This window comes from Triturus cristatus, chromosome 11, assembly GCF_964204655.1.
Source record: "Triturus cristatus chromosome 11, aTriCri1.1, whole genome shotgun sequence".
Classification (NCBI taxonomy): Eukaryota; Metazoa; Chordata; class Amphibia; order Caudata; family Salamandridae; genus Triturus; species Triturus cristatus.
Genome location: NC_140594.1, coordinates 280,702,839 through 280,717,201, shown reverse-complemented (window position 1 = coordinate 280,717,201; position 14,363 = coordinate 280,702,839). Strand labels below are relative to the sequence as shown.

The window sequence follows — 14,363 nt, the reverse complement described above, 5'->3', positions numbered from 1 at the left end:
TAAAGGGGAAGCGACATTAGAAAAGATGCAAGAGCTAGATGTGTCGATCATTAGTACAGTCTAAGTTTGACTTAGCTTTCCAATATACTAAGAAGAAAAGCTTACAATATAAACACTATTTTAGATCTGTAAGGATGATTAGATTACATTTTCCTTGGATGCTAATGAATGGTGCGGGCCTTGAAGGGAAAAAAAAGGGCTTCGTCATTTTTTTAAAGAAATCTCGGTAATAACGTACTAGATGGGGATAGTCATGTATAATTGTCATTGTCTATTTGCACTTATCAAATCAGGAAGCATGCATGGTTCTATAGGGGTATGATAATGGCAAAATAAATCCTAGAATTGGACAAGGGCAAAATAGATGGCCAGGTTGCTCTTAATACATCATCTATCCTTCAATAAGAAAGTGCTCAATTTAAGAATCGAAAGTTAGACCTTTACAATGTGTGACGAATCCTTTAACAATTTTTATACTAAATATAACTTTGGTACACGTTGTAAGATCCTCTACCCAAATATTCACTCTTACTTTCAGGTGTATTTTTTTTTGTACTGCATCATTAAAAAATTATGATAGGTTAAAAAGAGGAATATATTATCTGGTGTTAAGATTCATATTTGTCTAATGTATATTCTAATCTTGAAGATATAATATTTTATACAATACATAATATTTTATAGAATATAGAGTATTTTTTATATTATTGAATATTATTTAATATTCATCTGTATATTTCTATATATAATCCTAATTTATGTTTAATAAAAATGGTTTCATAAAAAAAGTGATTTGAAGGTAAATAACTAATCTCTCCAGAATAATGCCTAATACTATACAGCACTACTCACCAAGGCATGGTCAAAGTTGAATGTACTGATGTAATAAGCAGATATGTCCGCATTGGCCAAGGGCTCAGAAATCTGTGCAACAATCCCACACTCGTCTGAGAAAGAAAAACAGGGCTGTAAGAGAAAATTACCAAACATGCTAGACCACATATCAGTTAAATAGCTTATCAAATTCTCTGTGGCGAGGTCTGCATTCCGTTATGCTTTGAGCTCAAGAAATACCTGTAAGGGAGATAGAAGGAGCTTAAATTTTGAAGATGAGATAATGGCTGATACTGGGCGTTTCGATCAGCTTATACCGGTCTGTGAAGATTCTGGGATACATTAGTTATGGTTTGTCTGAGGACAACTGATCCACAAAATATCTACAATAAGCGTGGTTGGATACTCACCAAAACCTAGAGGTTGCCCACCGATTCTCACCATGCGCCAAAGCTCTCCAGCGGAGCTTGTCAAAAGGAGGTCTCTAGGAAACCTGGAAAGTAAGAGTGGAATTACAGATTTACAAACATCATGTCTACAAAAGAGCAGATGTGAAAACATTAACTTCACAGATTACAAAAATGCCTCCCATAGATACCTTTTACACTAAAGAATGTCCACAGGTATGCCTGTGGTTGCTTTATAAATACACTCTACACAGATAATGCTCCTAAGGGGAAGAGTTTAATAACACCTGAGGCCGTATTATACAAAGTGCCCTCATGCAAAGGATGGAAACCCTTTGCCTCTGCGCCCGCGCTATATTATAGATGCAGGAGCAGAGGCAAAAAGGGCCCCTTATGGCAGCCCTCTAGATGGGGAAGTGGGTCTTATGGACCCCCCAGATACCCCATTGCAAGCGGGTGAAGTCACTGACTGCAACCGCCTGCAAGGGGATCTCTAATCCCCCTAAAAAGTGCAGGTGGGTTGCCGGCTGGACAGTGAAATACGGACGGTGCAGCTACTGCAAAGTCGCTCTGCATTTCACTTAAATGCGCTGCACCGAGGGCAGCACCACTTTGCTGCTGCCCTGGGGGAATCGCATTCAACATAATACAACGCACTCTTGTTGTTAGCGTAGAGCGCTCGTTTTGAAATGTGCACTCAGCGCTAACAAGGACAGTGCGCCGTATTCTACAATACTGCCCCTGGAGGCTAATCATTCCTAGAATACCAGACTTCCTCTACAGCTAATTCTTCTGTTAGTTCATAATTATGTCAAATTCTGTAATCTTAACCTAAATTTTCATGGAGTTAGGGTAGGAATGAACTAAAGAATGAAAAATATCTACACTACTGTTGTAATTGGAGTAAAAAATGAAGATCAAGTGCAACAAATAAAACACAAATTGCCGGGTAACAATTATCAATAGCAGAAAAAGAGAGACTGACAAGTGGGACCTTGGTATGGTTTAAATAACGCAAATTCACATTAAATTACCTGAACATTATTTTAAAAAGTATTTATGATTACAGAAATGCATAATAAAACTGAAAAAAAATGTGCATCAAATATATGTTTACTAGTAGAATTTTACTGTGTCACTTAATGTAGATGGAAGCCTAAGAGAACAAACTGCATATAGCAGGGTGCCACATATTAAACACTGGAGCACTTCAATCAAGCAGAAAATGCCATTTAAATAACCAGCCGAGCATACAAAGGTGTGATTGGTTCAAGACACTAACCCAAAAGCCCTGCTGTTTGCATATATTAGTTTTCTGAATACACCAAAATGAAATTACAAATCCACTCGGAGCACAAATGGCTGCTTCTGACAAGGAAACATTGAGGTGGTCCTGAAACACAGGAAGCCTGGGCAGAGGAACTCTGCTAACAATCAGGAAGCAGAACAGAATGGAGACCTTTAAGATCATGCATGGCTTTGCTCAACTGCTTCCTTTTTCAAAGGAGAATCTAGGAGTATAAATCTGCCAATTCCAAGGGCTAATCAAAGACTAATTTTGTTAGGTGTGCCCTTAGTTTTGGTGCTTGAAAGCCAGCGCAGGCTGGTACCTTTCAGGAAGAAACTCCTACCAGGCCATCTGACCATCTAGAATTATGAATTAATTAGAAAAACATTGAAAAAATAGCTATAGAACAGGGTTAGTATTAAATGTGAGTATTTGTCCGATTATCAATACTATTGTGATAATGATGCATTCAAACAAGCACATGATGTGAAATATAAATGCGATTATAGTACTATGGAGTGATAAAAGTAGGTTTCCAAATTAGATACGATACATGTGTGTAAACAGCAAATGTGCTGTAAGCATTTTGATCTACACTTACATCTTCTGGGTCTCTGTGTCCATGACAATAGAGATGTAGCCCTCAATTAAAGAGATAGCGAAGAAACGGATGGACTCCAGGTCTTGGGTGTTAGAGGGGGTTTCCTGACATCTGTTGGAAAAACACAAGTTCAGTCAGCAGTGGAAATAGACGCCCTTTATAACACCTGCGGCTTTAAAAAGATGTTAAACTTGGCTCATGTTCAAACCCATTCCCAGCATAACAACACTTGACATAATGCAACTTATCATCTGTATCCTTCCTACTGTGTAATTTCTGCTGAAAAAATAAACAGGCATATTTCAACATTATTAAATAAGCAAATAGTGACCATGCTATGTAACACAGGATGCACTACGGACTTCTTTTAACACAATTATTGCTTGCCTAAAAAAAACTACTGAGGCAACAAAAAACATCCCTGATGTCCACTTTAACAGAAATAAAGTTTGTGTGGGAGTAGTCAACGGGAAAATTGCATACTCTTAAAAATAAAAAATTAAAACTTTTTTTTTTAAACGCAGCCCAGTGTCCTTTAAGGAAAATGAGCTGCATTTAAAAAAAAATGTTTACTTTACTTAATCACAAACTCGGAGACGCAGGCTTGCTGACCCGAGAAGGCCCCCAACCTGTAAAAGTCTCTAATCTTAGTGAGTTGCAATATGCGACCTACCTCATTAATATTCATGAGGGACGTCTGATTGAGAGACACTAGGATTCGGAATTTTAAGAGCTGATTCCGACCAGAAAATAGTACATCTGGCCCCTTCTTATAGAAATACATTTTGCACTTTTGTTAATTGACGGCTAGTTCAACTATGCCCAAAAGAGTTTGCGGAGGGAATTGTTAGAAATCCCAGGACAACTTAGGAAGGGAAGTGAAAGTACACAAGTTTGTTTTCTTAACACAGCAGTTCTTGACAACACTAGTGGCATTTTGGACACTGATCAATAAGCCCTGCAATAGTGTCCAACTTCCTATTAAAGAACTCCAAGTGTGAATAGCAAAGTCGAGTCTGGAAAGGCCATGCCTTTTACAGGGAGGATTGCAGGCTGGACCTGGTCTTCCAGTGGAAGTCTGTCAAAGGCTAACTTGAAGAAAATTCAGCAAATCTTTAGTAATGACTACTCAGACTTTGTCCACTCCTTTCAGCAGAAGGTCCAAGAACTTGCCTTCCAGGACCACATGAAATATTAAGTAACAACCAGTCAACTAGAATTCTTACAAGAAGGCAAGTGTTTAGTTTGCCTCAGGACCTTATTCTCCCTATCACCTTTCAAGAGAAGTTCCTCATCCTCATCAGGTTTCAACGGCAAGACCTTAATCCAATTTAGCCCTGTGAGTCAGCAGGAGACTGGCAACATCAACCTGGGAGCAAAATGCTGGAAGCAGAATTTCAGGCACAGAAGGACCCAAGCCTCTGCAATGATCTCCTTAAGGCAGGCAGGAATTCAGTCCAGCTGTCCAAGAGGGTTTCTCATCTCTTCTGATCCCAGCAGATGATCTCCTTGGCATCAATCAAGCAGTGTGGTTTGAAGACTAAACCAGTCAGTCATGGTTATCGAGATGTAAGCCAAGCGTAATACAACTCAAAGCTTTAAACTCCCGGTTTAGAGGCATAGCGAGCACTTCCTTTCCTGGGTAAATGATCTGTGACATCAAACCCATCCCCGAAAACCATACACCAAAATACTAACTGGTGATCCCTATCTCGGCTCTGTTAAGCTATCCCCTGCTACCCAACTCCACCCCACACCCTCCCAGTTCAGTCCTCGAGAGTCAATGGAAATCTCCTTGCAGTAAAAACTAGCAGCACACTGCTCCACAGTCTTTCCTTGACGTCTGCATAAAGAAAGCTGGTACAGATTTTACTTAGACTCAAATGTCCCACTTCATGGCTCATTAACCCCCTTAGTCCCACTCGGGGTACTCTTTGGCCATTGTTTTGAAGTGGGAGATGGAGAAAAAGGTCATCAAGAGATGTGAAATGACTGAACACCCCGAAACAAATGTGGAAGCCATTCGATTAATCTCAATCAGAATATATTGGGGCTTTCAGAAATGCTTCAATAGCTGCACTTTCACCCTATGTTAACTATAAACTAGAAAAACTGGTTTGGATATCACGTTGCTAACAAAAACAACGTAAATGTCACATTAAATCTTATACAGTAAGAAATATGTCCTGCAAGCAATCTAAAATCAGGCATTTTGTTGTAAAAGCATGTGGGACAAACATTCTCTTGCCAAATCTGTACTAAGACAAAGGCAGCAGTTTTAGCAGAGTGACCATTGTGGCAACTGCTAAGGTAAATGTTACATACCCAGTAAGCATCTGTTCTTGGCATGTAGAGCTGTAGATTCACGTGCTTTGTATACTCCTGCCATCTAGTGTTGGGTCCGGATGTTTGCACTTAGTTTTTCTTAAAAGAAGTCTTTCCAGTCACGAGGTAGTTGACTCCTCCTTTCGGTGATAGTGTGCATGGGCATCGACTCCTTTATTAGATTTTTTTTTCTGCCATCGGGTTCGGACGTGAATTGCTGTGCTCCGGTTCGACACCGTCTCTCGGGTCCCCCTCGGTGCCAAATCCACTTACCCTCGATGGTATTTTTGCGTATGTATATAAGATAAGAAAGAAAACTGCAACAGGTACAGGTGCCAGGGGAGGCAGGTGGGCGCATGTGAATTCACAGCTCTACATGCCAAGAACACAGGTAACATTTTCCGTTTGAGGCATGTGAGCTGTAGATCATATGCTTTGCAAAGACTATACAGCAGCATTCTCCTAAAGCAGTGGCTAACCTGTAGCTGTTGCAGTTGTTTGAAATAATGTTTTAAGTACGGCCTGGCCTATATTGGCTTGTTGTTTTGCTAACACATCTACACAATAATGTTTAGTGAATGTGTGTGGTGTAGACCATGTTGCACCCTTACAAATGTAAACTATGTGGATGTTTCCTAAGAAAGCCATAGTAGCCCCTATTTTGCGATTGGAATACGCTTGACAGGGTATTGTTAGAGTTCTTTGCTTTTGCATAACAAGTCTGAATACATTTAACAATCCATCTAGCAATACTTGATTTGGATATAGGATTGCACTTGTGAGGTGGGCAAAAGCAACAAAAAGTTATTTAGTCTTGCGAAAAGACTTTGTTCTTTCTATGTAATATAAGAGGGCTCTTCTAACTTCTAAAGTGTGTAGGACTCGTTCTGACACTGAATCCGGTTGAGGAAAGAACACGGGTAACTCAACAGATTGATTTATGTGAAAGGCAGAAACTACTTTAGGTACAAATTTAGGGTTGATACAAAGTACCATCTTGTCTTTCTGAAGCTTGAAAAAAGGTTCTTCTATGGTTAGTGCTGTAGCTCACCCACTCTCCTCAGAGAAGTAATTGCAATGAGGAAAGCGATTTTCCATGAGAGAAATTGCAGTTCACATTTATGCATGGGTTAAAAAGGTGGGCCAATTAATCGTGTAAGGACTATGTTAAGATTCCACACTGGGGCAGGTGGAAGTCTTGGTGGTATAACCCTTTTTAGTTCTTCCATAAATGCTGTGATAACTGGAACTTTTAAGAGAGGTAAGTGTTGCCTATTTTGTAGATACGAAGCTATGGCAGCAAGATGTAAGCAGATAGATGTGTAAGCTAATTCTGAGCGCTTCAAGTGTAATAAATAACATGATATTTTGTATGGAAGTAGCCAGAGGATTGATATTGTCATATTACAATAGATAACAAAACGCTTCCATTTAGCTGCATAACAAGCTCTTGTAGTAGGTCTGGTGGAAGGTTGAGATAACCAAACTCTATGACTTCAGGAGCAATATCGCTAGGTTGAGTTCTTTGGGATCTGGGTGTCTGATTTCTCCCTGGCTCTGTGTGAGGAGACTAGATGTGAGATGTAGCTTTTGATGTGGAACTATTGACAGCTCCAGCAGGGTTGTGAACCAAGGTTGACAGGGCCATGTGGGAGCAACTAATATCAGTGTGAGGGATGTTTGCCTGAGTTACCGAACCACTGATGGAATGAGTGGGAGAGGCGCAAAAGCGTAGGCAAATATCCCTACCCAGTTCATTCATAGTACATTGCCTTTGGAGAGCGCGTGTGGATACCTGGAGGCGAAAGTATGGGAGGGGAACTTGAGGGTGAAGTTCCCACTTGTGAATCTGCGGACTTTGTCTGCTGAGAAGGTCGGCGATCTGATTGTTTACTCCTGGAAGGTGTTCTGCTAGGAGATACATTTTGTGTGTATGGCCCACTTCCAAATGTTTTGAGCTAGGCGTGACAGTTGTAGAGAGAGTGTCCCCCCCTGCTTTTGTATATAATACATAGCTGTCAAGTCGGTGCAGACTAGGACAGCTGTGTCCACCAGGTGAATTTGAAAGGCTTTGAGCGCTAGAAACACGGCTAGCAGCTCTAGAAGATTTATGTGGAGAGCCTTTTGCTTTTGAATTTACAAGCCTTGAATAGTGTGATTCTGGAGATGAGCTCCCCAACCAGTGAGTGACGCATCTGCTGTTACTACTATCTGTGGAACAGGGTCTATGAAGGGCTGTCCTTTTGCCAAATTCTGTGGGATCCACCACTGCAGAGAGCGACGAGTACGGCCGTTTAACAACACTAGATCGGTTAAGAGACCTTGCGACTGGTTCCACTGACTTGCTAAGCATTCCTGAGGAGGACGCATGTGAAGTCTTGCATGATGAACAATCATAATGCAAGAGGCCATCATTCCCAGTAGCTGCATATAAACTCGAGCTGGTAGTGAGTGTGTGGGCTGAAACTAAAGAATCAGAGTCTGAATATTGCGAATTCTGGCTGATTTGGGGAAAGCTAGAGCTCTTCGAGTATCTAAAGTGGCTCCTAGATAAGTTTGAGTGTTGGAAGGTTGAAGATGCAACTTCAACACATTGACTGTGAAGCCCAGTTGGTGAAGTAATTGCAGTGTTATGTGAGTGTGCTGGTGACACTTTAGGTACGTACTGGCTTTGATGAGCTAGTCGTCCCAGTATGGGAAGACATGAATGTGTCTTTGCAGGTGAGCAGCGACTACTGCCAGACATTTGGTAAATACTCTGGGAGCAGTGGCGACTCCGAATGGGAGTACTTTGAATTGATAATGCTGCCCCGCTACCACAAATCTGAGGTATTTGCGATGAGCGAGATGTATTGGAATATGGAAATACACGTCCTTTAAATCAAGAGTAGAAAAAAAATCGCCCTGCTGTATAAGCGGGAGCACTTGTTGAAGCGTTACCATGAGGAAATGATCTGAATGTATGTAAAGATTTAATTCTCTGAGGTCTAAAATAGGTCTGAGAGAACTGTCCGTTTTGGGTATTAGAAAGTACAGGGAGTATACGCCTGACCGTTGATATTGTAGTGGTAAGGGTTCTACAGCTCCTTTTAAAAGGAGAGACTGAACCTCTTGTTTGAGGAGGTGCAGATAGTCTGGTGACATTTTGGGTGTACGTGGAGGAATGTTGGTTAGCTCCAGGCAATAACCAGAACGGATAATTCCTAGCACCCTTTAGTCTGTAGTTTTTGATTGCCAGACGGGTAGGAATTGTGAAGGACGTCCCCTGACAGGTGAGGAATGGCCTGGGGGAAGTGGCGGCAAGTCACTGTTTGTTATTTGAGGGGGAGGTGCGTGTGTTGGAACCTCTACCTCTGCCACTGTTTCCTCTAAAGCTCCCTCTAAAGAAACCTTTGGAAGCAGAGGGCTGATTCTTGCCTTTGTATGGTGTAGAGACAGTGTCTGAGGAGATATTCTTGGACCCTCCACAACAGAAGGTCCGCAGAAAGGAACCACAACCAGAAGGGGACTGTAGGGCTCCCATAGACTTTGCCACGTCTGTGTCCTTCATTTTCTCTAAGGACATGTCTACTACAGGACCAAAGAGGTTTTGTTTGTCAAATGGTGTGTTAAGAATAAAAGCTTGAACTTTTGGTTTAAGTTCTGAAATTTAGCCATGCGTGTCATTCTACCCTACTGATCCTCCTGGATCGGACAGCAGCCTTTGATACCATCTCGCCTGGCATATTGGTGGCAAGACTGCGGGAAATCGGGATAATGTATGTTGCACTTAGTTTGCTCTCCTCATTTCTTCTGAATTGATCGCAAGTAGTTAAGATGGGCCAATATCTTTCTGCCCCAAAACAACTATCCTGTGGAGTTCCCCAGGGATCCTCATTGAGTCCCACTCTTTTCAATATCTATGTGGCACCGCTCGCTGCTGTGGTAAGAACGTTTGGCTTGGAAGTGCTTTCATATGCCGATGACACTCAGATTTTGATTTCCATCACTGAGAGTGTCTCTGCCTCAGCACTTAATTTTAAGAACTGCATGAGAGCGGTGTCTGCGTGGATGGTTGAGAATAATCTGAGACTCAACGGGGATAAAACGGAGGTTCTTATCTTCGGTGGGAAGACTGATATTTGGTCAGAGGCCTGGTGGCCGGATTCGCTTGGCTCTTGCCCCATACCCAGTGCAACTGCCAAGAACTTAGGCATTATCATGGACTCCACGCTTTCCCTGGAGTCTCAAATAAATAGTACAGTTGCTACCTGTTTTGGGGTGATACGGATTCTTAAGAAGATTTTCCGTTTTCTCCCCCTGCCTGCCCGTTAACAGGTAGTACTGGCCCTTGTGGTGTCCAGGTTGGACTACTGCAATGCTCTTTATTTGGGGGTTAATAAGGGTCTTTTGCATCATCTCCAACTAGTACAGAATGCTGCAGCCAGGCTGGTGATGGATCTCCCCAAATTTCACTCAGTGGCTGCCACTATTAGGAGCTTGCATTGGCTTCCTCGGAGGATGAGAATTGTGTTTAAAGCCTTGTGTTTGGTTCACAAGGCTGTACATAAAAAGGGGCCAGATGACATCAATAAAATGTTTTAGATACTGCCCTGGTAGGGCTCTTAGATCTGCAAATAAGAACCAGGTTGTTGTTCCCAGGACTAGAAGAGATGGGATTCCTCTTTGGAAACCCATCTGGTTTTCCGGAAGTCCTTGAAAACTGTCTGCCTGCTGGGTTTGATGTGAATTGTTAACGTCTTCATCGTACGATATGATCCAGTTCAGTAGCGCCTTGATGCCCCTGGGCTAAGTCTGCGCTTTATAAAACTTATATTCATTCATTCATTCTTCTAGGTAGCACACAGGCGTTGATGGCTCTAACCGCTGTGTCAGCTGCATCTAATGCACACCGAATGGAAGAGTTAGAGATGAGCTTTCCCTCTTGCACTAGATCTTGGGTTTTTGGTTTATGCTCATCAGGCAGGAATTGGAGCAATTGCTCCACTTCGTCCCAATGCGCCCTATCATACATGGCTAAAAGGGCTTGGGTATTAGCAATGCGCCAGTCATTTTCAGCTTGGGAGGCTACTCTCTTCCCAGAGGCGTCTATCAGCTTAGACTCTGTCCGGAGGTGGAGCATCTCCTGACGTTTGAGAATTGACCTGTTTACGGGCATTAGAAACCACTAAAGAGTCCAAAGGTAACTGGCCCTTGACGAAAACTGTGTCTGAATGTGCAGGTTTATATTTTTGGTCTATCCTGGGGGTGAGAATGCGTGCTCGTACAGAATCCTTAAATATGTCATCTACATTTCTTAACATACCCTTGAGCATGGGGAGTGTGTGTGTGTGTGTGTGTGTGTGTGGATCTTTTGTAACTACTAAGGGTTTCAAAAAGGAAATACTCCTCAAGTGATTCTTTATGTAATTGTACCCCATGGTATTCAGCAGCTCTGCTTAGTAACTCTATGTAACCTACGTTGTCATCTGGTGGAGAAGGTTTAGTAGGATAACGGTCAGGATCATTATCTGTGGGAGAGTCTATAATATAATCCTTCCAGGGGTCTGCAGGTGAAGGATCATCGCCCCATCCCAATCGCCCTGATCATCGAGAGTATGTGGTGGTAGTGAATTAGTAGGAGTAATTAGCAAATGCTGTGTTTGTGGGGAAGGAGGTGATGGAGGAGGAGGAGAAGGGTTAGTACCAACATGTTTCCTTTTGAAAGGAATGTGATAGGCTTCCTCTGAGTCAGATTTGCGAAGTGGCAATTTTGTGGCAATATGTCCAATTTTTTGATTATTGTAAAGTTCCTTTTGTTTCATGTCCGGTTTGGAAGGCGGGACGTCAAAACGGGGCTCCTTTGGTGGTAAAGGACCATTCTTATGTTTCGGTGCTGAGGTTTTCAGTGCCGGCGTCTTGGGTGCCGAAGTTTTCGGTTCCAAAGACTGTTTTGGCGTTGAAGGAGTATGGACTGAGACAGGTTTTGGTTTCGACCCCGAAGGTTTCGGCTCAGTGCCCTAGTGTGGACGACTGGATCCAGAGATAGAAGTTTGGTGTGTGTGTTTCGGTGCCGAGCCGAGGGTGCAGAGTTGGAAACATGTTCTTGGTGCCGACCTTGGCCCGAAGGCAGAGGTGGAACCGGAACCCTTTTCTTGGCCCGAGTTGGACTTTAGGGCAAGGGACGCTCGGTACTCACAATATGCTGACCTTGCGGAATGTCTTCGTCCACATCAGAGCCAGACTTGGAGACGGAGATATGCTCCTCTTGTTCTTCCTCGGCCCCTATGGCATAGCCGGTCTCTTGTTCAGAATCTTCTCCGAAGACATCCGGAATGGATCCGGTGTTCTGGCACTGCATATTGCGACTTCTAGCCAGACGGTCGTGGAACGTCTTCTTCGAGCTGAAAGATCTACATGTGGCGCAGTGTTGCTTGTTGTGCTCGCAAGATAAGCACAAGTTGCACACTTCATATGAGTCGGTGCTCGGGAACTTCGTGTGGCACCAAGGACAGAATTTAATTGGAGTCCGTTCCATCGACTGCGTGGCGGACCGACGTGGGCAGGCCAGACGGCCTTCCACGCGCTTCCCAATCGAAAAGAGTTTTTGTATTAAATTTTGATACGCGGAGAAATGGAAATACGCGATTAAAAAAATACCGTAGAGGGTAAGTGGATTGCGCACCGAGGGGGACCCGAGAGACCGTGTCGAACCAGAGCACAGCAATTCACGTCCGAACCCGATGGCGGAAAAAAACAATCTAACAATGGAGTCAATGTCCATACACACTATCACCGAAAGGAGGCGTCCACTACCTCGTGACTGGAAAGACTTCTTCAAAGAAAAACAAAGTGCAAACATCCAGACCCAAAACTGGATTGCAGGAGTATGCATAGCATGTGATCTACAGCTCACATGCCTCGAACATAGGGATTCCTTTCCTTTAAACAGAGCATACGCCGTTGGACCCAGTACGTAGGCAGCATTCGCTGCAGGTCAAAATTCTAGCTGTGAAGAACACAGCTAAGTTTATATTTCCTTGTAGCAAGCCATCACCCCACCACCACACTGATATACTCCGTCTCAGTTGGTACTTGTTGTCCTTGCTTCACATTATAAACGTACCTGCTGAACTACATCTCCAGTGCTGCACTGGATCATGTGCCCATTCTTTCCTAAGTTTCAATAAAGACATCGCACAGACTGGGCTTAGGGTTGTCCAGTCAGATATGAGCATATACTTAAAACAGCACACACTGGCTGATTTTTCCCATATGAAGGTGAACAAGCATTTACAATGCAACGGTCTCGGCATTGTTAAAGTTAGAGCTATTAACATTGCTCATGACAATGCCGTTTCTTTAAATGTTTTAAAAACAAAAACATAAAATAATGTCATGAGCAATGCCAATAGCTCTAACTTTACCAATGCCGAGACCATTGCATTGTAAATGCTTGTTTTCTTCTCCTTTGGTGCTATCAATATTTTCAACAGCTTGGTACCTCCTGAACACGCTTTATTATTGAATCCTAATTACAATTGACACATGTACGATTTTAATCTGCGTGCTCTGCACAGAGGCCACGAATTGGATGGGCATGTAGTCCAAACATATTCATGAGCCACTGACGAGAACTCTGAGAAACTCGCACAGCCTTGAGCTTCAACTCCAAATCTGTCAATCATACCCCATTGGGAGCAGCTACCTCTAACTGGTGCACGCCCAAGCGCCTATCCTTCTTGAATATTTAGTTTCTTTATAGCAATTACTGTATGCTGATTATCCATTAAACAGATCCAACGGAAATATAATTATTTAAGTAAACGTAGATAGCGGTGCACACTTGTGTGACAATGGTGTGGGTCCTCTCCTTTTCTGTGTTGGACCGTCCCATTATTGCACAAAACCAGTCTTGTTTGGGATGCAGACTGGCGGTGGGCGTCCCTTTGACTCGGCCCGGGCTGTTGAGCTTTCACTGGATTCCAAAAGTAGGAACGTGTCACAGGTTAAAAGACGGACTCACCGTAGTGTCGCCGACACCATTATCGGACTGCAGATAAAAACGGTTTGACTGCGTCTGCGAAATCAAACAGATGTCGCGCGCCAGCTGCCGTTTCTATAGAATTTCGGGTCATTAAGGGCTGCACGCAAACTGATGTAAACTACTTTCTATACCCCTTCCTTAACGGCACCTACTAGTGACTGGTATGTGGCATAAATATTTCTACAGATTTTTAGAACACCTTTGTTTTAATGGCCATGAGTCTCGCGCAGAAAGACGCTTAGGCGCGATTCCATTGTTTCTCCCAGACAGAAAATGAATATAGCAGTTCTGCGTCATTTCATTTACTATATAATATATAGAGCAAATATACCTACTGGGCCCGTATTACATATAGGGCGTGCTCCACCTTTTACTGTGCGCAGGGGATGGAGGGGCTTACACAAAGCGCCATATTATCACAAATGTAAACATGCCCTTACACAGGTGGCCGGCTGTTTGAAGCTGTTCGTCTGCCTTTCGCTAAAAGGTGACAGACATTGCACCCCTTTCAAGAACCCCAGTAAAATCCCCGCCCACAGGCTAGTTCATGCCCCCTGGCGCTGTACTATATATAGTGCTCCGGAGCGCAACGGATGTGTGTGGGCCAGCTTTTTGCACCTCTGGGGCACCATGGTTTTACATTTGGAGCCGAGGAGGGCGAGTCAATAAATTAACAAGGGGAACCGAGCGGATTCCAGCGCGAGACGAGCCTTGACAATGTTTGGCGCGTAAACTGCGTAACAAACATAACATTATGAAAAAGATTATTAAAAATTAAAAAGTGCCTTTCTTCAACATGCAGACGTGTTTCAATTTAGCAAATTACATTTTATCACTGACTTCAGAGATTTATTCAAAATGACATTTTTAAACATTAGTTTA

General features: G+C 42.9%; 1 protein-coding gene across 2 annotated transcripts in view; it reads right to left on the bottom strand.

Annotated features, from left to right (window-relative positions):
- CASTOR1 (cytosolic arginine sensor for mTORC1 subunit 1) overlaps positions 1–14,363 on the bottom strand; it is a 163,761-nt gene that overhangs the window by 20,657 nt on the left and 128,741 nt on the right. The window contains exons 6-8 of one of the 2 annotated variants that reach the window (XM_085633254.1): positions 3,131–3,241; positions 1,245–1,327; positions 853–947 (exon numbers count right to left, since the gene is read on the bottom strand). In XM_085633254.1, coding sequence (XP_085489380.1) covers positions 853–947; positions 1,245–1,327; positions 3,131–3,241 — 289 coding nt within the window. The remainder of the gene's footprint in view (positions 1–852; positions 948–1,244; positions 1,328–3,130; positions 3,242–14,363) is intronic. The other variant, XM_085633255.1, reaches the window with a different exon arrangement.